The sequence below is a fragment of the Parasteatoda tepidariorum genome, chromosome 8 (assembly GCF_982258835.1).
Source record: "Parasteatoda tepidariorum strain Cologne lab strain chromosome 8, Ptep-v5.0, whole genome shotgun sequence".
NCBI lineage: Eukaryota > Metazoa > Arthropoda > Arachnida > Araneae > Theridiidae > Parasteatoda > Parasteatoda tepidariorum.
In genome coordinates this window covers 88,981,556-89,009,001 of record NC_141762.1, presented here as the reverse complement: position 1 = coordinate 89,009,001, position 27,446 = coordinate 88,981,556, and the positions used below count along the sequence as shown (strand labels likewise).

Here is a 27,446-nt window from a genome sequence, read left to right as displayed (position 1 = left end):
GACTTAAGGATTAACAAAATCAGAATGCTTTTAATTTATTTTCTCTTTCTTTCTTTGTATTTTAGATTTAAGAAAATTATGTTATTTATTATTTTAATAAAATAACAATAAGAAAACTAAAACACCGTTCACAACCGAAAGAAAACTTTAAAATGCATTACGAATAACAATTCTAAGATCTATTATTTCAAAAATATAACATGTATTACGCAATAGTAACCAACTAAACATTTTTACGCTAATTTTTCTACCATAAACAATGCAAAATAGTTTCAAAAACACTTTTTACATATTCAACAAATTGCATAAAATTTCACCCTACTTTCGAATTAAAATCGATACGAATCAGTGAATAAACTCTATAATTACATATATAAAGCTTCAATCAATAATAAATTCTCATGTTCACTTAAAAGCTTCAAATATAACCTCATATATATTTTTTTTTACAAAAAAATACAATCTATTTCAAATTTATTTCACTATAAATTGAACTTGGTTTTCAATACTACCAAATAAACAAATGCAATAAACTTTGTGCATAAGTCAACAAAAAATTATATTCCTGTATCATAGAATACTCAAGGATAATTATAGAAATATTAAATACAACATTTAATTATTCTTTTCTTTAACTTACTAAGCAATAATCCTAGCTAAAACCACAATGAACAAAAACAAAATTAAATGTTCTTTTCAAAAAGTAATAAATCTTTCTTTTTTAAACAGATATCCTTACTCAAATCTCATAAATTATTCATGAACTGAAACTTAACTCATGTTGATCTGGAATAAAAATATTACACATACATCTACATTGACGAATAAGTTTACTTTCACTTTCAATATAATTAAACACTATGCTCAACTTCAGTTTTCAAACAAGTTTTAAATCAGAATACACTGAATAAAACAATTTTGTATTTCTTTAAAGCAAACACTTTGTAATTTTTGCTTTTTAAATTAATATTTCATCAAAATTTATGTGTAATAAATGTTTTAGTAGGGATAAGCATGTGCGTTCAAATCAGAATCCAACGTTTAATACAAAATGTGAATTTAGATTTATATGACAGTATTTAAATTACCCAGATTTTAATACAAAAATTGAGTTTTAAAATACTAAGGCACTTTTCAGATAGAAAAAGTACTTACCCCTAAATTGTTTCATTAAGAAGGCACTGACTATTTGTTCGTGCCGAACGCTGCCACCAATTTATTTTTAGTCTGTAAAGACTTTTAAACTTTCTCAGAAAAGACTAGTAGCTTGCATCTTAAATTATTTATTCACAAGTTAGAGATGCACAAAACAGACATAAAAACGACACATAACGGACAAAATTTAACCAAGACATTTATCAAAATACCGCCATCATCTTTTTTTTTCTCGACTCCACTCTCTTTGGAAACAAACAGCAACCTAAAAGAAAGTTAGTGTGCCATCTAGTGGCCAGTCTCTTACAGTGGCATTGACAGGTAATTAATATTTACGTTTCTATTTTCCAGCTTTCATGTGCGTGAGGGTGGTATCTTACAATTAAAATTTCAATCTCTTTACGACTAGCTAAAGCGCTCAGATCTCACCTGAAGATTTGACGCTCGTGATGACGCAAGTTTTAGTTGCCTTTTGACCGCTACAAACAGAATTTCTTTCGATATTCTCTCCAAAAGTAATTTATCGCCTATCAAAGTTTAAATCAGTAATCTTTATTAAATAGATAAAGAACTTAAATTTTATGAATTTATTAAATTTTATAAATTTTATAAATTCATTTAATGCCATAGAAATAACAAAAACTATTCACGCACACCATAAAATATGATTCAATAGAGGATACGACACCAACCAACCAACTTAAATTTTAATTGCAGCTCTGAGTTGGAAGAAAATACAAGTTACAATTGTTTTCTATCCAGTGGATGCGCTATTGTTGTTGGTTTACGACGCACTAGAGCTACACAATGGGCTATTGGCGACGGTCTGGGAAATATCCCTGAGGATGATCCGAAGACATGCCATCACAATTTTGATCCTCAGCAGAGGGAATGGCACCCTTGCTTCGGTAGCTCGACGACCTGCGCGTGAAGTTGAGCACTTTACGGTAGAACAGTTTAACTAGGACTGATGCCGCACACCCTCGGTCCCTTTGCAGGATGATCAAGGTGGTTACCCACCCGCACACTGACTGCATCCAGTGAAGCTTGACTTCGGTGTTCTACTGGGAACCCGTAACTTAACGATAAGACCACTGCAGGACTCCACTGTATGCAAAATCGTCAATAACAGTTCCGTCCACTTTCTGAATAGGTAAAACATTTCAACATTAAGACGAGAATATATTGGTCACGAAAATAGTTGCTCCCCCCTTTCGTCCTGGCCCACAGCGGGCTGTTGTGAGAATGCTTTATTAATATTACTATGCTGAATGACAATACAAGGTGTAGTTGTTTCTCACAGCTATTCAAACAGAATTTGTATCATCATTGCATTGCCTAAAAGAATTTATCATCAATCATAATTTCTATAACTTCCCGAGCAGCTAGAATGTCCAAATTTCAACTGGAACTCTGTTCAATATTCAGTTTTACCCTGAGTGCTACAGGCAGAATTTACACCAACTAGGTTTTGTCGTAAATACAGGGTATCTGCTACATTTTAGATATTCAAATTCATGACTTTTCATGACTAATTCCAAGAATTTTCCATGACTTAACGAAGTTACTATTTTCTCCGACAAAAACGCAACAATAAATTAAAAAAAAGCGTTATAATTAACATTAATTGAATGAAATGATAGGTATAACCAAAACTGCTATACTCTGCATCTTCTTATTTGTAGATTTAAAAAACAGAGTAAAGAAAGAGTTGAAACAATAAAATAGCTGGAAAAAAATACGAAAGCAAATAATTTTTTTCTGCAGAATTATATTCCAACGATACTTTTCTTGTTCATCGGAAAGGAAAGAAATACTCCTGATTTTTCTGTTCTCATTTCGGAATTTAAAAAAATTCGCCAATGACGATTTTGTTTCAACTGGAATTTTAAATTGATAAAATTTTAAAAAAATAAATAATAGAAATTCTTGAATCACAGAAGAGTTTAAAAGATAATTCGCTCTAGAAATGATGTGTTTTCTTTCATTTTTGGAAAGAACACAATGATTTTTAAAGAACATGATAAAATTATTTTATATTCCAATAAAATATGCCTGATTAATGATTTTGTTAGAAATTCAAATCTTTGGAACAGGATGAAATTGGGGGGGGGAGGGATTCCATTTTAAAAATTGGATTTTTCGGAGACACAAATCCATGACTTTTCATGATTTTTTTTTTAAAAATAGTAAAAATCATGGCAATTTATGTCAAATTTTGTTCAATACTGAAATTCATGACTTTCCAGGTGCGAGGATTCCCTGTAAATACAAATTTCGACCATTTTTTGTCATAAAAAACTCAATCACAAAATTTAAACAAAGGAAATAAGAGAACAAAAATTTTAAAAACTTCGTTTATCAAGTAGATTAAAATGAGAAAATTATTTTATTTCAATCCGCACCTGAAGTGGAAAACGTTGGGCGTATCGCTTTCATAATAATTTTAATCGCCACCGAAAATTCCATCCTGATCTTCCGAAAAGTGATGCGCTTAACGTTTTTCGTGTGATCTAAAATAAAATTTCCCCTCGGTCCACTTGAAAAACATATATATATATATTTCTCTTACACGGCGACAAAAAAGAGCCTTATTACAACTCCCCGAATGGCAACGCTAGAAAATCGACCAATGATTGCGGCTGAAAATGTCACATGCCAAATCTAGCTGAGGTGGCTCAACATATAGCTCTTTTAAAAACTGGAAACTAAAATAACCAGAGAGAGCATTCTCACCAAATGTGATCTCTTCCGAAATTCACCCTATCAGCTGCGGCAATCTCATACTATTAAGATAGGCAGAAGTGAGTAGTCTATGTCGATAGATCTCTATTTTAGTATTTTGTCGAAAGCGCTTTTTTTCGCGAATTTATATATTACGAATTTATTTGACGATTTTTGATTTATATCACGAATTTATTTGTTTTATTGTTGTTGTTAGTTATTCATTGAAAAGTGAGTCTCAGTCGTGCTGTTACGCTTTAAGATTTTATACTATAGCACATTTCTAATAGGTTTAACGAATTACATGTCATTTATTTGAATTCAAATTTATTATAATGACTTATTATTTACTAAAAAGATGTAATTTTTAATAAAATAAAAAAAGTTGTTATATGGATTTGAATGGTTGTTTTGAATTCTCAGAATTTTGTGCATTTGCAATGTACCTGAGCTAGTAGCGAGAGAAGCGAGCTTGGTTTGCGAAGCAAACCATATAAGATTGCGTAGCAATTTTCGAGGGTTGGCGAGCAGAGTGAACAGCCCATTAGTAGTTTTTAAATTTGTAATTTTATTTAATTATCCTATATTTTTCTACACATATAGAAATTTGTATTGATAAAAGCAGAGTCAATTACTATTCCAATACTAATTGTTGTGTTTTATCTTCTTCTAGCTTGAAGTATGATCATTCTACCCCCAACTCACTTTATTAAACATGCTGTCTAATCTGGAAATGTTTTTGATTTTCCCTTTACTTTTGGAGAGTAAAGAATTGATATTTCTGTCGACGTATTCGACAGTTACGGTACGAGAACCGCAATGGCTCAGGGGATAGGACTTTCGCCTTCCAATGAGGTGAACTGGGTTCGAATCCCAGGATGGCTGGTTGATATGAATCCGCATCCGGCTTGCACCGACCACAGTGCTGACGTGAAGTACCCTCAGTGTTAGACGGATCATGGATTAGAGTCCCTTTGCCATCGGGCTAACCGTGGGAGGTTCTCGTGGTCTTCCTCTCCATGTAACGCAAAAGGCGGCTTAGTTCCATCAAAAAAGTCCTCCGCGAAGGCAACTTTCTCCCTATACTTGATCCAGGAGTTCTTTGTCTTCTGAATTGGGTTCAAAATTACAAGGCTACGGAGTTGAACATTAGTAGTCGTAAACCCAAAAATTGAGTCGGATGTTCAACGACGGTTATAAAATGAAATAAAAAGTTACGGTACGAGAAAAATCTTAACACAAATGCAAACAATTTTTCCCCCAACAATAATTGAAGGGACACATTCAGTTTTTGACACTTCTTAAAATTTCTCAAGAAATATTTGAGAAATGTCCCATCTCATACTTATCAATGGGATACCTGCAAGTGACGTAGTGTGAGTATATCGATCCTGATTGGTTGCTGAAACGTGGCATTTGTTTACGTTAGCAACTGTTCTTTCCAATCTATTACGAGTAAGTCAGGCCCGTCAAGTATCAATTATTTCAAGTGATACATTCTATAATCCATGACAAAGATTCTTTCTCAACGATTTCAATTCTTTCACTAGATATTTCTTACTTAACACAAAGGCAGGCATCATGAAACCATGCCTGCCTTATATTATTAGTTTGTTTATTACATAAACAAACTAATTATGCATCGAAGTTGCCAGGTACATAAATCAACGATGTATCACTGTTACAATATAATGCCTAAACAAATAATAAATTTGAGAAAGAATTATATTTCAACAAATTCAATGTATGATACGGCGCTATATTTAATTAACTCCACATTAATTAGCATTCTAATTTATGTGTGGAAACTTAACTCAACTTTAACCCTCCATTTTGCTTAATAACGATCAGCTAAAAATGACGTCACATGTGTGGGTATCTGTGAACTTCTTCTCGAAGGGCTGGTACCCCATTAAGTTTAAAGTTTTTAGAAGTTTGAGGAACCAGCATTAGATTACAAGCGAAGAGAAGCGTTTTTTGATCATCCTATGCCAGGAAATATTGAGATAAGCTCAGTAGCTTATATCGATTACTGGTTATTACATGAGTGGTTGGAAAAACTACATTATTTTTGTAGTTTTCTGCAAATATTACTACTATGTTAAAAGTGTAGTTAACTAACTACTGCTACTACTTTTTTTTAAATGTAGTGACTACAAACTACTTTAGAATTTAGTAACTACTTCACTACTTTAAGTAACCGAACTTTGCTGCAGAAATAAATTTACACTTGTATAATTTACACTGCTGGAGATATTAATTTACGTATTATGATCAAATGATTTTGAATAAAAAAAATTACTTATATTAAAACATGAAGAATTATTTGGAAATATTTATTCATGATCTTTGGAATATGTTAATTTACTTTTCAAGTTTTTATGACCTTCTTGACAGCGAATATTTAATTTAAGAGATGCTAGGAAATTATCAAATACTTGCAATTTCGTTGTAATTGTTCAATGCTCTTTTATTTCCTCTATACATCGAAAATATCTTCCCTTCCTTTGAAATATCATCAATGTTATACGATCCTACAGTCCCTGGCCAAATTACTAACCGCACTATAAGATTCTATGTAAAATCTTAATTATCAGGTGATTTATTGTTTTTATGCGACTGAAACTGGCTTGCACTTGCCTTCGTTCGTGTAATGGGTTAACATTGTAATGCAATACGTTAAAAATAAATACAAATAGGAAGTATATAAAAAATCTCCTTAATAAAAACCCATTACATGGATGTTTAAATATAAAAGTATTGCAGATAAACTCTTGCAAAACATGTAATTATTAAAACACTATAGCGTTTCTAATAATTTGGTCTAATTATTATAATATGCTAATGTAATAACTTATATAATAGCTATTCTATATTTATATAATATATCGTGTAATTTATCCAATTGTCGAATTTATATTATATATCCTCTAATTTAACCAATTGATACACTAAAGTAAACAAGTGCAAACTGGTTTCAGTCAAGTGAAAACAGAAAAGCTGTATAGTACCACTCGATAATTAAGATTTTACATAGAATCATAGTAGCACACTACGCTACAAATTACGAAAAAAAAAAGTTCCACTACTTGTAGTGTGCTACTTAATTATAAAAAATTCTTATTCTCATTTAATCGCTTGATTACTGAATAGTAACTTTTTTGTTATTTTTTACTTTCATATTTTATTCCTGTTAAATATAAGGTTATAATAACAAGTTATTGTCTTTTCTCTCTTTGTGCTGAAAGCTTCCAATAGTCTTAAAGAGTTTAAATAAAAGCATAAATCAAATCCAGATGAGACGTCGAAAAAATTTTAAATAAAAACATTGCGCTATACATTTTCGGAAAATTTTCTTCTCATTATATTTGTAAGTTGGCAAAGTTTTTACATAAAATGAAAATTCTTAGTTTTAAATTAATATATCACATATTTTAAATAATGAAATTTTAACAAAAATATTCAATTGTATTCTTTTCTACAGTATATATTTTTTATTTGAAATATTTACACAAATGAGAAAATTCAGGCATTAGTATAATAGCTTTAGGAGAAACTACAAATTATTACAAATTATACTTTACTAATAACTGAAATTGCAAATTAAAATGATTATTAAAATTTTAAAAAGTTAATTGCATTATTTACATGTAACAGCTTAAAATCGAGCAATAACATTTTTTATAATAATAAAAACATTGATGCTTTAAACTTTAATTATTAGTCCTATATCGTTCTAGAATTTCTTACCAAGAATACTTAGTTCATGATGAGGAATTATATAGTTCATAGTCACTTATTGTTTGTAATTTTTCGGGAGTACTCCTTTGTTTTAAACATTACTTCTAATTTTTCCAATATTCATTCCTTTTCCCCAGATTTTTCTTCTTTCCCAAATTTTTCTTCTTCATACCTTTCAATCATGTTCCTCATGTCTTCTTTTTCGGAAGAGGAAGCGCGCATTTGGTCGATGAATTCGAACATTCTAGATTTTGCTGCATCGAACATCTCCCTGGTTACGTCTTGAATGTTTCCCATTTGGCTTTTGAACTCACTCATCATTTGGTTCCACGAATCCTTAATGGAACTCAGCACATTTTTCAGAACACTTTTGATTCTGTCAATCAATCTTTCTTCATCTTCGCAATTCACTGACGAAACACACAGAATCACCAACGACGTCACTAATATGAATTTCATATTTTAGAATTTCTGAATTCCAATTTGCAAACGATAAAAAAAATTAAGAATAACTCAGTTGCGAAAAAGCAGACTATCTTCTGCAAAAATAAAAGTGCAAATATTTAAAAAAAAGCAGACAATATCTTTCTCTAAATTAAACTAGAATCTAAGAGACTTGAAGCACAGAAATGATCAAAATATACCGATCGCGGTGCTATTTTATCGCAAAAAATACTATTTATCAAGTTCTGATTCAAAATAACATATTTTGCATATAAATTGATACACGCAAAATACGTCAGATACTAAAAAGACTTTAAAGTAAACTTTTATTGGGTGGTATTTATGATAACGGTTTTATTAAGAATGGTTGTTGTTTAGGCTAACAAATGATTTTCCTCTTGGCTTTTATTTCACCCAGACATTGAAAAGAATGCTTGTCAAGTTGTCTTTATTCAATGTCTATAGAAGTAAAGTTAGTGCTATCAGCGCACAACATAAAGGTATTCTCTCAGATAGCGTGCGAATGCTTTGTGCAGTTTTTGATTATTGCGCAAAATAGCCCAGCTCTAGGAAACTTTGTCAAGGTCATAGAGTGTGGTATTGAAAATGCACGCACTTACTATTGTTAATCTCGTTTTCCTCTACTATTATTAACTTCTTTCTAAGAATCATAAAAAACTATGAATAATAAGAGCATAAATAATTATAAATTCTATAATCATTATCTAGAGCAGAATGACTTTTCAGCTTCAATTTTGTTTACTCAGCTGATAATTTTTCCAAGAAATTTATGATTGAACACAAAGTTTTTCATTACACTAAATCGTCAATAACACGTTATTTCGAAAAATTTAAACAAAGCTAAAATTGATTAATGGTGCAGTTTTAAAAATTCGAGCTATTGAAAAATTCAAGGGTTTTAACATTGTGCAATTTTTGTTTTATTTAATTTATATTGTCAAATAAATAAAAGAAATTGTTTTATTAAATTAATAAATATTGTTAAATAATTAATATTTAAATAAAAATGTAGCAAAATCCACATATTTCCATCTAAAATTTTTTTATTCAAGACTCTTTTAGCATATGGAAATTTTGTAAACTGAAATTAGTAATCAATTTGACCAAAATAAAAAATTTAAAAAAATTAGTAATTAGTTTAAGTAAAATTAATTTCTTTCACAGCCAATCTTATTATGTCTTCTCTTTCCTGGTTAACACAGTTATGGAATGTCATAAACAATATTTACATCTGAAAATAGCTTTAAAGCAAATTAATATAAAAACTTTAAAAACTGGTTTATAGTTCATAAAATATTAATGAATTATTGTATTTAAAATGATGGAAACATTTAAAATGTTTTTAATAGTTTGAAAGGAAGTCTTTTCTGTGATTTCATTTAGTGGTACAGTGGGCTTTTAAAATGTTCTTATTTATTTATATGCCACAAAACTTGTGTTAGCTATGCATATACAAGATACTTCAGTTTTAAAAGAAAACACAATGAAAAAATGTGGCGATATTTATTAAGGAAAATTTAAGAAAAAAAGTGTTATCCGTAAGGTAATTACAAATTTTTAAAAATAATTTACATTTTTTATAAATTGATCATAAATAAGGCTTATAACAAAAGTTACTTGAAATTATTTCAAAAATATATGTTTACATAGTTAAAAAAATAGTAAAAACTTAGACAAATTCATAACATTTTGTGAAATAGGAGTACTTATTTAAAAAGTTTTGCATTTTAAATTATAAAGTTTGAAACATTTCACTGAAATTTCAATCTATTTTATTTATGAAAAGATGCATTTGAGTAAAAAAATATACATATTGCATATGTAAGTACCTTGAATATGTATAGTTTACACAAAATTAAAATGGATTTCAGAATTGATTGATAGTAAAATATTAAAAACAAAATAGTTCATTTTTGAGATTTTGGAAGTAAACTTCAACAATTTATTAAACTCAACTTTTAATTTGAATGTTAATTTTAACTGTCATGAAATCAACAGAAAAATTACTAAAAAATTCTCACTTATGATTTTTTTTTTTTTAAAAAAAGTCCAAATATTTGTAACATTTTTGGACGCAATTGCAAAATACACTTTTAGAAAAAAAAATCAAAATATAAAATTATGAGATTTCAAAAAAAAAAAAAAAAGAATACTTACAATTGCATTCAAAAATATTTGCTGAATAAATGTCGCATTTTTCTTCTGGATTTTGATAAAATGTACTTTCAAATTGATATTGAAAATAGTATAGGTTACAATTACATAATAAATTGTCAGTATATTATGTTATCGTAAAAACTGTTAGTTTATTACGATAAAATTTAGATATCTTTAATAAAATTTTGATTAAACAAATATTTTAACTAATTTATGTCCCATGAAAATGAATAACTAGTATGTATATGATGTAATTACCTACTCAAAAAATTTTTTTTGTTGTTTAGAAATAAATAAATAAATAAAAATTCTCAGAAATATGTAATTTTTCTTAGTTTTACTTTGATGAATGCCTAAGCAAAATAACTTAATTCCCTTTCCGATGTATAAGTAGCTTATTTTGTAATTTTTTTAAATATGTAAGTGCTTAGTGTTATGGATCTGTCACAAAAGAAAGCAAAAATAAACACAAAATCGTAAGGTGACAAAATTTATTCACAATGACAGACATTTTTATTTGAACATGATTTAAAATGAAATGGAAATTCTTTATTGTATGCAATGCAACATGTCATAAGATTTTTTTTTCTGTACAAGTATGTTTGATCGCAATAAATGAAACTTACTTAAATACTGATTTTTATGTAATTTAAAAAAAAAAAAAAAAATATGAAATATTTATTTACATACAAATCTTAAATAATTGAAAATGAATAACTTATGGGATTGTTACTATATTATTTTGGAGCAATTAGTTAGAAATTGTTAATATTCGGTAATTAGTTATAGATAACTGGCAGTTTGTTATAAGGGCATAGATATAATTAAGAAATATAAAGAAAATACCTTCCCTGACATTAAACTTAAAAGAAAAAAAAAAAACAAGCAAAAATTATATAGCAAATAATTATTCTCTAGCATTTAACAATATAAGTATTACTAATATAGATTCAAAAAACAACTTCATCAAATTATATTTGCTACAAGTATAGACTTTATCTTTTTTACATTATAGTAATATCAACAGAGTTTATGAGTTCTGCTGCATCAATATATTTTTTCTTTTAAAGCTTTCAGTACTGAGCCAGATATATATAATACATAATTATAACACTGACTTAACCCTTGGATGAAAAAGTAAATAAATTTGCTTTTTATATGATACTGCAATTTATATTTGAATTTGTTGAAGAAAATACCAAATTTAGGCCACAAGTTTTTCATTAAAAGAATTAAACATAAGTAGAATTAAAATAAATAACCACAACTGGATTCAACAGACATAAAAAACTGTTAAATAGTATGAAAAAAAGGTTGAACTACACTGAATTTAGCCACAAATAATCTAAGTTTACTACACATTTTGTAACTTCTTGCTCAATTTTAAAATTTTTCAATGGAAAATTTTAAAAAGTAAAAAATTTGTTGCTTAAAAGCACTTGATCAGCACTTAAATAACTGTCATTTCTTATCTTGCCTTTTTATTTTTCACAAAGTAAAAAACAATCGCTCAGGACATTTTTTAAATTAATATGTCTAGAATTAATACCGCAGAAGTTACTATTTTTTAATTTTTACTGTATATTCTATTCATAACATTCAAATCAATAAATTGGAAACTAAAACACATAAAGTATTACAAAATGAACTAGAAATAATACTAGCAAACTTAAATTTATCAGATCTTATAAATGCAAAAGTAGTAATCTTTTGAAGAATATATATTTTTTTAATTTAAATCTCCCATTAGATCAAATTTTAAAATTACAAACTGACTTCAATTTTTTTCACACCCTTACAGAAGGATTATAAAATAATCGAGAATGTACTTCTGTACTTATTTAAGCAAATTTATTTATTAGTTTTTGTACCTAAAATGAAATTAAAAAGCCATTGTTGGAAATAAATAACATTAAAATAAATTTAGTGAATTTATAACTCGATGAACATGAAAGCAGCACAAATCAAAATTTACAGGATAAACAATGTGAATTTTCACAATAAAGTTAGCAATCTCAAATATTCTTTCATATATACAAACACTAATACAGGGTTAAGTCAGCAATATTTCATCGACTCAATCTTGCGCAATCAAGAGATCGTAAATGCATAAATTATGAAAGTTTTTTTTCTCTAAAAACTTTTTTTTTTATCACTTTTATACAAAAGAATAATGTCATATACAGAATATAATATAAACAAATTTCTGCTGACAAACTAACACAGCTCTAGCAGCTATGCCAGCTACAGAACACAATCACAAAAGTCATAAAGCTAAAGACGAAACTAAAGAGCATTTCCCGCTATCTCCATCATGTTTCAAGTATCCATGAAAGATAATTAAATATAAAATACACCGCAGTCAAAAGGCACAAACTTTGTTGTTTTTTGCTCTTTGAGTGGATGTTGATAGCATAAATGTGTCAACTTTGAAGTAAATGTCGCCCAGAATTCTAATGAATAGGGAAAGTATGCAGAATCTAGATTAAGGTATACCAAAAATACAATTTCAATTTGAAATTTAGGGTTATACCCTATAACTGAATATACTCCATGTAAAACAGATAATGCAGTCGACAGAGCTATTAAACTTTTAGAAAACAGGGGAATCGAAAATATTACCTATAATTTTATTTTGGTTGCCAAATAACAAAAAAAAATTACTTTCCAAAATTCTAATTCTGATAGCTTCTTCCTAGTCTGCTGTCATTTTTATAATTTTTAGACGTTTTGTTAATATTTATTTTGGCAGCATTTTAAGGCATCAGAAAGTCTAGATAGTTATTTAAAAAAAACCTGCCTAATTCAATTATATTTTTAAATTTTAGAATCGGCACAAATTACATTGAGTTGGCAATTTTTTTAGCATTGAGTATGCCCGAATCTGTCATCAAAATTTTGGTAAGTATAATAAATTACTTAAGGCATTGTGATCTGCCAATACCTTTTACATAGAGTATAGTTAGCTACTTAAACACAATATTAGGTTTAAAAATGTAAAAGCCAACATCACTCACAGAATATAACCAATAAGTGAAACAAGAAGGGGGTGGTGGATCAGGTGAGATTATGATGACCTCTGCAGTACACATGATTTTGTATGCAATACTTTCTAACATATTTAAATGGCATTATGAATGACCTAAGGGTGCTCTTGGTTGCAAGACTTTAATAAAGAACCACATTTGCAAAGTTGCTTATGCGGAGAAAACCACAACTCTTTCATAAATAAAACTCCATACAGACATTAATATTCTTCAGACCTCTGAGGCGTATTCTCAACATTAGACATTCTCCTTTCTGCGGCAAACGAGTTCTTAGCAAATCCTGCTAAAACAGACACGGCCACTTCGGATGCTTTATCGATATCCAACAATTTGGGGTTGTCGGTTGGGGTACAGTTACCGGTGGGAGGCGTCACAGGCATTGGTGAAATGTCACTTTCGCTCATTGGATTAGAGTCCCCTGATAAATCGTAAAGAGGGATGTCCTCTCTACTGGATTTGAATCTATGACCTCTTCCACCACCTCTGCTCACACAGTTAGGACAAATATAATCTTCACTTTCACTGATTTCATGCACGTCAAGTCCTACACATAAAAGATGAAACCACTGTTCACAACCACCATCACACTGAACCCAATTGACAGCCTCACCTGCACAAAAATTGAACTAAATTACAGAAAGAACACACAAAGCATACATCATTATAAAGAAATATAATATGAAACATCCAAGACCAGGTTTTTTCCCTTTTATACGAGTATGGTAAAACTTTATAAGAAAATGAACATTAACATGTGTAAGGCTACGCGCAAACAACTTTCTTGTTCCTCAATGAAATAGATACCCTACAAGAACAAATTAAAAGAAATGTTATATTCCTCAAGAACAAATTGTTAAGATAAAGCTTCTGCATTCTAATTCCTCATAAATCTATCAATCCTTAACACCCCCTCTGCTGACCCTATGGATGGTGATCTTGAAGTCCTATCTCCCATCCCGTTACGTCCACCATGTAAAAGGGGGCAACGGCAAACGATTTGTAGCTAACAAATTTTCTGGTGGGGTTAAATTTCTTTCAATTTGTTTTTGTGGGGTATCGATTTCATTGAGGAACGAAAAAAGCTGCTTGCACGTAGCCTAAATTATTTTACAAACATTTACACGAAATAAGGCAAACATGTAAAATATTTTCTCGTCTAAAAGAACAGTAACCAACCAATTCATTTATGTATGAGATATTAAATACCAATTGAAAAATATTCAAACAATTAAAACAAAGTATAGAGAAAAATAAAAGGTGGGAATGTAAAAGAATATTTTGTTCCTGAATGTAAATATTCTATAGAAAAAGAAAAAAAATCAGATTTGATTAAATATTGTCAAAAAATTATTTTTCTCTATGGCATTATACATCCAACTAATGTTAATTGGAATTCCTACGTCGAAGAGTTTCTTCTCCAAACCTTGTTATGTTAAATTCTTTTTGCAATAGAAAATTAATTTTTTTGGAAACATCATATTGTAAGCCAACTTTTTTCTATTTAATGCATAATTATTTCTGTCTTACTTTGAAAATGAAAATTATCATTGTTGTATTTCAACTTATAGTCATCTATCATCATACATTATTCTTATGTTTCATAACTCTACTTTCCAGAATAACATTTTAGAATGTATTTTTCTACTTTTTAGAACATATTTAGTTCTGAACTTGTTATCTCAAATTCTTTTTAGCATCCTCAACTATCATTACATACACATTTATTAGTAGTTATTCTTATGTTTCATAACTCTACTTTCCAGAATAACATTTTAGAATGTATTTTTCTACTTTTTAGAACATATTTAGTTCTGAACTTGTTATCTCAAATTCTTTTTAGCATCCTCAACTATCATTACATACACATTTATTAGTAGTTATTCTTATGTTTCATAACTCTACTTTCTGGAATCATATTTTAGAATATATTTTTATACTTTTTAGAACATATTTAATTCTGAACTTGTTATCTCGAATTTTTTTTTTTTAGCATCCCAACTTTGAGATATCGAGAGTATACTGTATATCTAAACAAGACTCTTAGTAGTGTTTTTGAAAATCAGCTGGTTTTAAAATTAAACATCTGAAATAATGGGTACCTTCAAATTAATAAACACATTTTAAATCTACAAGCTCTAAATACTCACCGATTGGTCGTAGACAACTACCAGCAGAACACAAATCATCGGGTTCATTTTCTCTTGGATCTCCTTTACCAGATGGCATTTTTCTTTCCATTCTACCTTTGGGTCTTTTAAGTTTCTTCTGCTTGTCTATACTTTTTCTTACTTTAGATATTTTTGCACTACTACCATCCTTCATTTCCCTTTTCATCTGCATGAGAGCTTCTTTCTTGGCATCCTTCATCTCACTCTTCGATTTGAATTTCTTGTGTTTCAAACCAGATCCTTCACCAGTTGCCATGGCAGCAGCCAGACTCTGTGGCAGAGAGCTGGCAAACAACTTTCCACCCAAACGCAATTTTTTCTTTTTCTGCTTATTATCCTTTAGAGACATTTTGAGTTTGTTTTTACTTTTCACAATCTAAAATTAAAGGAAAAATAGTGAGTTACAAAAATAAGGTTTACAGATGATATAAATATTTATGTATAAATACAGTGTCGTATCATTAAAGCAGCCTAATTTAAATCAGATTACCAAATAATGAGAGCTAATTAATGATTTCTGACATTTTCTACATAAAAGTCATTAATAAGTTACGAGCAACACTTCATGCATATTTTTATGCTTATATTAATGAGGATATTTTTTTTTTTTGTATTTTTGCATACTTCCTAAATCATAGCTGTCTCAGAAGATTAAATATTTTTTAAGTGAATTAAACTTTTTCTCTAAGTTCTTAACTCTTTCCTTTTTTTTTGGAAGAGGAGAGAAAATAAAAATCAATATTCTGAAACACGTGCCTTTTTAAGTGAGTGCTTTACAAATATTTGACTGTAATTACAATAAAAAGCATACCACAAAGATGACAAATTAATAAAGATATTTATAAATAAGTACTCTTCATAAATGCACAATTCTGAGATATCTAAAAGATTCATTTTTATCAGCAATCAAAGTACAGTATGTCACTTATAACATGTTATGAAAAGAATAAAGCTCCATAGTTTTTTCATTTTTTTTTACAGCTGGAATCTGCATTTTCCTTTTCTCAGTTGAGAAATAAAATCAATTCTTTATTATACTAATCACTAAAAAAATTTTTTTTTGCTGAAGCGGATAAGGAATAACCTGCAAAGCATAAAGAAAAAGCAAATAACACATATGGAAAAGAAAATAAGCAAATGACCTGTGTAGCAAAGAGAATGAGCAAATAATATACACAGTAAAAAGAAAAAGCAAATAACATAGCAAAGAGAATGATCAAATAATCAGCATAGCAAAGAGAATGAGCAAATAACATATATAGCAAAGAGCAAGTGCAAATATCCCAGCATCCTACATGCCAAAGAGAATGAGCAAATAACATACATAGCAAAAAGAAAAAGCAAATAACATAGCAAGAGAATGAGCAAATAAGCAGCATAGCAAACTGAATGAGCAAATAAATTGCAGCCCCTCACATTCTAAATAATCATTAAGCAGTAATAAGGTCACCACTCTCCAGACTAGCTTAAATCGGCATATTTTTAAGAGTAATTTATAAACTTATGGTCAGTTAGACACATTAAGAATTGACATATGCAAATAAAGAAACCTTTTCCTGTGGTTAAAATTTTTAACTATTTCATACAAACAAACATCTTCGTTTTAATGAATTCATTATGGATTTAAAAAAAATGCTCTAGACATTAATTATGAATGATTCAAAAAAGTTTATATTCTTAATACTTTAAGATATTCAGTTTAAATAAGATAAATGCCCGTTTAATAACGAGTGGATTTAGTGTTATTTTAATGAACAATTAATAAAAATTATTTATTGAAATAGCACTTTGAGCAAGAATAATAAATGTTGGCGCCAATGAATAAAATTGTATAAGATAAGATAGGTTAGGCAAAACATTTTTAATACTGAAAAATACATTAAGACACACTCACAAGAACATAATAATCAAAGTTTGTGTGATCACTATACTCTTAGAGCATTATAATGCTATTGCTGAAAGAATTATCAGATTTGACACTAAAATTCTCAGAGAAATCAGGGTTTTCAAGTCTTATTTCCAGTTAGCGTGGACATTCTCAATATAAATTATAAAGACAAAGAAAGAAATACTTAAAAATAACAGTGGTACTACCTTGTTGGAGGGAACCTTTCCATACTAAATTTCAAAATCATGGAAACACGAAATTGTTTTTTCTTAAACTAAACTTTGACACTAATTTAGAAGAATAAATTGCTATTAAATAACAAAAAATTATAAGAAGAATCAAAAGTGTAGATCATTTATTAATCTTATCATTGTAGGTAATCTATTATTCTAAAGTTTAGAGATAATAAAATATTTTAGTTAGATATTCATAAAAACAGAAGTTTCTCTAATTAGATACCTTTGACTTTAGAAGATTTCCTTTTCCATCATCAAGTTTTCTTTTTTTAACTTTCTTTTTCTCATGCTTCATACTACCTCCATCCTAAATTTGGAGAGAAATATATTTGTTTTGAATATTTAGCCATAACGAAATAAAGAATTTCTAAATTTCCAAGCATAATAGAAATGCTTTTAAAATTTATAATTTAACCATTTAGAAATATGAATAATCATATTTATTATTACTTCATTTATAGAGTTAAATTTAAAAATAAGGACATTGAAAAAATATAGATAAAAACTGTTAGCTATATTAAAAAAGAACTTTGAGGAACACAATAGTTCAATTTACCATTTTATTAACAAATGAAAAATATTAAAATTATCTTGAAATTTAACGTTGGTAACAAAGATTAAATTCATTCAGATTATACTAGCACATTAAAATAAAACTAATGGTTTGTAAACAATAATGACTCAGATACAAAAACTGACAATAATTTGAATGATAATATAACATAATTTGAAAATTAATCAGTGAACGATTCCCTAAATAAGCCACATAGAAAAATCTAATTTGCTTGCACAGAAACCCAGTTTTTATCAGTCTACTGATTTAAAGCTATATTTGATTAGTTTTTATTTATTTAGAAAAGCTTAATCAGGGTGCGTAGCCAAATCTCTCAACAATAAAATAAGCACCTTTTAAGAACTTTTTAAGCACTCAAAAAATATTTTTAAGCACTATACACATAAATAAAATGCAAAATAACTTTCAAAGACTTTACATGATCATGATAAAATAAATAGTTTCTGACAAAGAACTATTTTCTTGATTATATTTAGCCATTATAAAATGATCAAGAGATTTTTCGGTTCGATATCAGAGGATGGAAAACGAAGCCAGAAATTGAGAGTATCTTGCAAAATGCTACAGAGTTGCACATAACAGTGCAATAATCTCACCGAACTCTGTTCAGTAGACGCACATGCAGATCATCAGACAAGTAATATTCTTAGTTTTTTCAACGGTACGCCAAAATAGTTTGCTGTTGAATGAATTGCGAAAACGTTGAATAGAATAATGTGAAAAGCATAATACGGGGCGAAAATCGATATGGTAAAAAAAAAAAAAAAAACATTCTTATTTTCGAGAAGGGAAAATTAAGCACTTATTAAAAAGATCCAATGAAAAAATACCTTTAAGGGCTCTTAAAAAAAGAAAATTGAAAATAAGTACCTTTAAGCACTTTTTAAAAATGCTACGCACCATGTTAATATAGAAAATTTACCACGCCGTGGTTTTTTACCATGTCATTAAAAATATAACATTTAATAGATAAATGAATGAAAAAAAATTAGATATGCAAGCAATAAAAAAGAAGAAATTCACAAATCCAAGGAAGAATCAATCCCCATTTATTCACTTTTAGCATTTATGATTATTCTCCGCAATAATAATTTAGATCCCTTCCTTTTTCAAAAGAAAAAAATTTCTACAAAGCATTTTTAAGCCAAAAAAAATATTTTTTTCCCCCCAAATTACTTTTTTTTAAAAACTTTTTTCTTAGAATTCTACTTAACGAAAGCTATTATTCGGTTTTTAAGAGGGGTTTGAAACAAAGAAAATACCTCTAGATCAGAGAAGGGAGACATTGAGAAAGTGTCTCGTCCCAGCTTTGTGGCCTGTAAAATTTTCCAGATGTCATGCGTCTCATCCAAGGTCATTTCCAAAAGATCACCTTCCATCATCAATTGCTCCAGTTGAGCTTTAGTTGATTCTGAAAGTTGTAAAACTGGAGATTCCATTTGCCTTGTTACCAAGGGGGATTTTCTTGCATGCTTACGGGGTGGGGTAGCTGAAACAAAATAGAATTCATCAGTCAGCAGAAATTTCAAAAAATTTTCTTTTTATTATTTGATTTTGATTTTATAGCAGTTAAAAAAAAATTTAAACTGACCTAGGTTGTTGAGAAGAAAACACTTAACTTACAATAAATTACAAGAAAATAAAAATTGTATTTCGTTAAAAGAATCTTTTATTATGAATTTTTAATGCGTTTTTACAACGATCTTTTTTATAAATTTCTAACACGAGAGGGATATGTGAAGGATAATAATAATTTCAAAAAAAAAAAAAAAAAAAAAAACATCTTTAAGAACTATACGTAAAAAACAACTTATTTATTAAGTATTTAACGATTTATGTACCATAAATATGATACATTAGTCGAACTATTCCAAGCAACGACTTAGAGAAACATGTGTTATTAATGCAAAATTAGAATGCAAGGTATTTTGTAAAAAAACCTTCTACATAAATTATGACAAGACTTTTAAGAACAATTGAATGATTGTATACAGAAAAACTTACAGTCCTAACTAATTTTTGAAAAAGTTAAAAAAGAAACTATCACCTGCCTCTTTTAAAAGCAAACAACAACAACAACAAAAAACTGAAACAAATTTATTTATAGTACAGTGCTTAAACAATCAACATAATGTTTTTCAGATTTCTTGGGCTGGAAGGACAGATAAAAAATAGTTTTTCTTTTAGGTGTTTCAAAAAGTAGTTAGGAGTAAAGCCGCCTTTTCTGCCCACAATAATTCAAAATCACCAAACTAAAAATTTTTTTAAAAAATACCAACCACACTTCATAAACTTTTCTTCGAGTAATAAACACAGCACTTAAATAATAAATTTACATACATAAAATTGAAGCTTCATTTAACTAGCAAATTGTTCAAGTAATATTTCACATACGGAAATCACATCACACTTTTCAAAATAAAACAATAGTGACGCACAAAATAATAAGAATCAAATAATAAGAATAATAATAAGAATAATAATAAGAATATAAATAATAAGAAAATAATTTGGATTTAAAAACTTTAAATTTATAGCAGTGAGTGTTTGTTAGACAGAAGGAAAGTTATGAGTGTATTTACTTGCAACAGAGAATTTAGAAGAAGAGGAAGATGAGTATGCATGCTCCATTTTATAACTGACAGAAGAAGCATCAGTATCTGATGCATTACTTCCATCACATATGGGATGGAAAGACTCACCAGTCAGGTCAATAGAACCATCAGCTTCCGCTGCTATGGAACCATCATTCTAGAAAATTAAGAAAGAGACAATTAAAACTTTTAAAGCATATTCCCACATAATTTTTAACTGCATAGTAATCTTTTCCCCACTTTTTTTATAAATCATCACTTTCTTTTAAATTGCCTTTGAGTACCAAACATTGAACACATTCCTGGTAGGTAAGTACTTTATGTTTGTCGCACTAGAGCGGCACAATGGGCTATTGACGATGGTCTGTTAAACACACCTGAGGATCATCTAAAGAAAATGCCATCACAAATTTGATCCTCTGCAGAGGGGATGGCTCCTCTGCTTTGACCTCTGAGCGAAGTCGAGTACTTCACAGTAGAACAGTTTAACGAGGACCGATACCGCCCAACTCGGTCCCTACACAGGCTGATCACCCACCTGCTTAATGACCGCAGTCAGTAATGCTGGACTAGGAACAGTGCTGAACACATTTCCTAACTGGACTCCATGACTTACAATATTTTAAATGCTGTTATTCAAGGAGAAAGTTTTGTTCTACAAGAATCTAAGTCTTCTTTTCTTTTTCAAGTTAATTAAATTGCTAATTTTTACATCATAAAATGGAATATCAAGTTGAGATAAATGAGTAGTTCAGAAACCTCATTTTTGCTTTTAAATGAGGTTCTAAGGCTTCAAAAGCTAGTCATGACATTTTTTACTGTGTAAATAGAGGGTGTCATAGCTGAGGAAAAAACGCTAGTGCTAGGATCATAGATGCACCTCATTCTGGCTACATAGGCGAGTTTGATAAAATATGATCAAGCCATCTTTTGGATGAAAATCCACACCGAACAAAAAGAGAATGGACAAAGAAATTGTAATGCTTCCACACTTTTAAAAAAACAGCAGGAATGTAGTTGCCAACCCAATATTCTAATAATAATTTGTTTATCTTATCACATTTGGTATTCTTTATATATTTAATGCAAACATTCTTAAATAAACATTAAAAATAGCATTATAGTTGATAACAAAAAAAAATGAATTTATTAAAAAAACATACTGATAAAATTTCTTGATTTGCAGCAATTCCTGGTACAGCTTCTTCACTCTGATTAGATGAATGCATGAAATCAGGATGTTGCTGTCTCCCTAAAACAAATATTTACATTAGATCAAAAATAAAGACAATATTTTGTTCACAATACAACCAGGGATCTGTCCAGGGCAATTTACTACAATTTGGTTTTCCACTTTACGTGAAACGGTAGTTTCTCAAAATACTTTTAAAAAAGCAAGTTTTAAGATTCTCCTCGTTGCCTCTCAAAATTTTGTTTTTGTATACCCCTAAAAAAACGATAAATATCGGGTTAATTATGCAATTCGATTTGCAATGGAGTCCTCTCACAGATTGTTACTATGATGTAATAGAAGAATTCACTTGGTTTTGGTCAGATTATGCAGTGTGGTAAGCCTACTCGGTCGCTCATGCCATATTATAGCGAGCATTTTTTTCCCCACAAAGTTTTTTTAAAATGAAACGATGAGGCTCTCTCTCTCTCTGTAAACTTTGCAGGAAGTCGAAATTCGAACTATTATCTCAAACATTATTCTACATTTATTCTATCATATATTCAGTAAATCTTTTAGTGCTAGTACTGTTAAATGCATGATGTTATTAAATTCAGGTTGAAATTTAACTATCAACAGTGATTTTTATGGATTTTTAAATTCGGATAGAATTTTAAGCCCAAAATTTCACAATAGCAAAATAGTTTAAATATATGGGGGGAAATATATAAACCTTTACCAGTCATAAATGGTTTTTAATTGCAGTGACAATTTTCTAAAATATTTTCTTACTTTACCATATTTTGTGTGAAGTTTTTAATATAATTTTTAATTTTCACAAATTATGTCTATATTTTAACAAAATAGGTACCTCTTAAAAAAACCCTAGACAGACCCCTGACAACAGAATTAGTCAAATAATAAATGTGTAATGTTTCATCAAAGAGTATTAAATGTTTTTTCAAAAGAATAGTACTTTATTTTTGATTCACTCAAATTGTAAACTTAATTACTTTTATTACTTGGGATGTCATGTCTAAGCAAAGAACACAATTTCAATTAAAATTTAATTTATTTCCCAGAAAACTTCTAAAAAATTTCATCAATGCTATATGATATTCACCATACATCTTCAAAGAATAAAACATAATTCAAATCTCTGACTAAATTGGACATTAAATAATGCTCAATTTTCAACACTTACATTTTCTAATATCATCCATTTTTAAGTCTTTTAACTGGCCGAATGGCCCTTGAGCCATACTTTGCAGTTGTGGTTGCAGGTCTGGATTGTTTGCTGCTTTTCGTATTTCGTCATTTATTATATTTTCAGATCTAGCTTTCTTCTCTTGTTCTGAAATATGTTGTGAAATTTTTGACAATGCATCATAAGCAGCAGCCACCTCATCAATTTTCAGTATCTGTTTTGCTCGATCCTGCAAATTAAAGAAAAATAAATAAGGTGAGAGGGTTTAGGAAACAAACTACATTTTAACACAAATTAATCAAATTTATTTCAAAAAATAATTTTAATTTTGTAATATTACCGAGCTTAACAACAATATTCTTTAAAAAAAAATTCTTTCCAATATTAACTATCTAACTTATAAATTTTAGCATCAATCTTTACATTTTATACAACCAAGTGACAAATCAAATGAAAAAAAAAAAATTACATTCTAACTTTTTTTTTTATCAAATACCATTGTTTTATTGGCATTTTAAAATTTAAAGCATAGAGAAAAGTAAATTCAAGTAAATTTAGTGTAAGCCATTTAGTTTCAAGTGCAGAAAATGTTTTTAAATGTCCCAGGATGGAGTCCTATTGTCTGGGAAGTAAAGCCAAATGGTACACCATCATGCAGTAGGTCACAAAATTCTGGAGTCTTTAACTCAACGGCTCCTTTGGCCAACAACTGGCTGTTTTCAAGAATACTTTACTAATTTAAGCCAAATGTAGACACAAAAGGGAGTTATTCTACCACTGTCAAATGTAAATAGCAAAATTATATAAATCTTTAATTTAAAATGGCACACAGTGTAAGATTTACAAGAGAACGAAATTGTCAAGCAAAATCTTTTTTCTTAATTAATTATAATTAAAACCATTGATAAAACTTAATTAAAATCATCGGTAGTTAAAATTTAAATAAAAAATAATACTGAAAAATGGGCATAGGATTATTTTATTTCCTTCAAACATATCAATTGTTGAGGATCGTTTTCCATATGCATTTTTCTGTTAAATTAAACACCTGATTACAGCCCACCAGTTGTTTTGGGCAATATGAATACAAAGCCAGGGATAAAGTCTATATTCACATGACCACATTTTGAATTTCTTATCTTCATTCATTGAAAACAAAAATTCCAGTCTGTTTAGTAATAAAATTCTTTCCAAATAGAAAAAATATTAATTTTTCCACTTACTGTCTTCTACTACGAAGGGGAAAAAACTGTTTTAAAAGCAAAAAATTTGACATTTTTAAATAAAATATTTTGGCTCCACTTAAATTTATTTTTATATATAGAATTAAGTGGTACACACCATTAAGTGTTAATGACTTTATAGTAATATATCATTTACACAACAACAATATACTGATAGCTGTATTGAAATCCTAATATGACAAAAATGAAGTTAATTTTCACTACAACTAAATATTTAAGACTGAAGTGTTGAATAAAAAATAATCAATGGTAAAAGCAAAACAATGCAAATAACGCATAAATAATGACACAAAATGCATTTTTCACATTGTTTAGCTTGATTCATGGTCAAAGTAAGATATAAACATAAAGTATCTGAGCACACAATCCAAAAGTATCTGCAAGCTCATAATATTTTTAACAATAGAATAATTTTATTAAACGTATGAAATCAGTTAACTATTTAATATTTCTATTTATTCATGACAAAAAAATATCTACATGTTAATAGTTATGCATAAATAGGAAATTTAAGAATTACATTCATATAAAGTAATTATCATATCAAGTAATAATAGTAATTTCGATCAAAACAAAATTTCAATAAAAGATTTCCTACTACTTTTTCATTGTAAAACGATAGATGAGATGAGTTGAGTTGCAAAAACTAGCTGATTGCTAACAAAGTAACAGTTATATCTTTTCTCTTTGGGAGCAGTGTGCAGTGCATACAACTAAACACTGACTTTCTTCTACTTTGCCTGCATCATGATTACATCGTCTGCTTAGTATTTTCGCCCCCTCCCACTGCAAACTTTTATTCTTTGCATGTATGGATGCTTTTTTTAATATTACAATAAATATTTAAAAAAGTATCTGCAAAATTTAAGAATCACCACCAATGTATCCTTGCAATGTATCATGGCGTGCATCGATATTATCTAACTATGTTCATGGGTAGTACAAAGTGCACACTATCTTTTAATTTAGATAATCAATGTGTGTGTCTATATTATCTAACTATGTTCATGGGTAGTACAAAGTGTACACTATCTTTTAATTTGGATAATCAATGTGTGCATCTATATTATCTAATTATGTTCATGGGTAGTACAGAGTATATACTATCTTTTAATTTGGATAATCAATGATGTTTACCTGCCAAGACATTCCTCTTTCAGTGAGACACTGCAGAGCTTCACCTTCAGGTAATCTCACAGACAATTTTTGTAAAGACATCAATAATGGTATTATAATTTCTAAGCGTGGTCTGCGAGATCTCACACACAAAGGACACAAAAACTTGACATCTTTCGGCCCTTGATGAAATGGTGTTGATAACAGTCCACTTTGGTTCAGCTTCCTTCCAATTCCAGATTTAGGTAAAGTAACACAATTTGCTGGTAAGATAAAAAGATGGACTTAAAGTTTGACAATTCCGCAAAACATACTAACAATAACTGCTGATTAAACTTAATTTTGATAGCTATAATCAACTTAAAATTAGATACATTGACAAATAAATACTATAGGAATTAGAGAGGCAAGATATTAGGTATTTATGTAAACAATTTAAATAAAAATTTAGAAATCAAAAACGAAATTCTAAAGCTATGTATTTTAGCAATAACAGCACTTCATCAAGGGACACACGGTCTGCTAACATACAGGAGCCTTTCTGTATGTGTCCCCTGATGAAGTGCTGTTTTTGCTTACATACATATCTTTAGAATTTCGTTTTTGGTTTCTAAATTTTTATTTAAATAAATGGTTTACATGAGACAAATTTGGGTTTAGCACTTTTCCATTTTGACTTATTATTTTAAAGTTTTTTCTTAATACAATTTCATACCTTGATTGTACTTGAATGATTATAGATTTACATTTAATAATGAATCTATTTATTGAAATTTATGAGAAATAGCAGACATTTCAATCAAGGAGAGATTGATAATGTTTAAAATTATTAATAAGTAACATTGATATATACCAGAACATTCTTCTGTATAAATTGATACTCTTTTTTAAAAACTAAGTTTTAAAATGGATGTCTTTCTATTTATTGGGTATATAACTGGACCCATTACAAACATGTTTTTATTTATAGGAATGTATAAAGATTTTGGCAAGTATTAAAATCGAAATTTAGAAATATTTGCAATCTTGTTTCTAAAAAGGAGTTAATATGTATTCAGCTTTTCTAGAAGACAAATCATTTAAGAAACAGTGTGATAAAAGAGAATGTCGAACAATTGCATTAGTGTTAAAAGGGTTAGGAAACTGATAAATAATACAAACATTCATTTGATAAATATCACGAAGTAAAGAACTCATGGCCAATAAGATTAACAGACCTCATATTGCTTTACATAAATAGTATAGTGAGACAGTAATATAGATTTAATTTTAACCATTTAACAGTCAAGTTGGGCAAATTTTTGCATATTCCTGTTTCTCAGTTTAATATAGCAAAACCTTTGAACACTGGTCTAACGTGACCAGTGTCGAGATGTGATCACTATTTGGAGTTGTTCAAAAAATAAATAAATAAAAACAAATTACACACAGTAGAATAAACACACTAAAATACTACTTGAACAATTATTCCTTTATATTTTAAATGTTATTTATCGTATTCTTCCACTGTCATATAGGGTAGTTATTTTTTGTAAGATTATTCCATTTTTATCAACCTCAATAACTTTGTTTCCATGTTTCAATGTAGGGAATTTTCGCTAAGGATAATTTAAATTATTTATTTAAGACGTAGCATTTCATCGTAAATTCTGTTTCACCTACATTGGTATTTAGAAAATTTAAAGTTAAGAGAAAAGTCCATCTGGGTTAGACCCGTGAACTTTTAATTGCTTAAAAATATTCTCAAAACATTGAAGTGCAAACAAATTATGGTAAAATAACTTCACTGTGAAATATTAAGCAATCCTCGATAATTTGTAGGCCTTTTGATATTTTTAAATTTATTTTTTTTTGCATTTGAAACTTTATGGTTCTTTCTAGGTTTACCTGAACTCACTTGTATATTTTAAATTCATAATTTACTTATGATATAATTTAGGTAAAAGAGAATTTGCCATG

The 27,446-nt window shown here is 28.8% G+C and overlaps 1 protein-coding gene across 8 annotated transcripts in view; it reads right to left on the bottom strand.

Annotated features, from left to right (window-relative positions):
- Nucleotides 1-10,719: 10,719 nt before the first annotated feature.
- Kdm5 (Lysine demethylase 5) overlaps nucleotides 10,720-27,446 on the bottom strand; it is a 65,720-nt gene continuing 48,993 nt past the window's right edge. For 4 of the 8 annotated variants that reach the window (XM_087169315.1, XM_087169316.1, XM_087169312.1 and 1 more), the window contains 8 exons: nucleotides 25,509-25,750; nucleotides 23,125-23,356; nucleotides 21,913-22,001; nucleotides 20,738-20,906; nucleotides 19,418-19,644; nucleotides 17,805-17,888; nucleotides 15,437-15,833; nucleotides 10,720-13,899 (listed from right to left, as the gene is read on the bottom strand). In XM_087169315.1, coding sequence (XP_087025441.1) covers nucleotides 13,490-13,899; nucleotides 15,437-15,833; nucleotides 17,805-17,888; nucleotides 19,418-19,644; nucleotides 20,738-20,906; nucleotides 21,913-22,001; nucleotides 23,125-23,356; nucleotides 25,509-25,750 — 1,850 coding nt within the window. In that variant the 3' untranslated portion in view covers nucleotides 10,720-13,489. The remainder of the gene's footprint in view (nucleotides 13,900-15,436; nucleotides 15,834-17,804; nucleotides 17,889-19,417; nucleotides 19,645-20,737; nucleotides 20,907-21,912; nucleotides 22,002-23,124; nucleotides 23,357-25,508; nucleotides 25,751-27,446) is intronic. The other 4 variants (XM_087169317.1, XM_087169318.1, XM_087169314.1 and 1 more) reach the window with 1 other exon arrangement.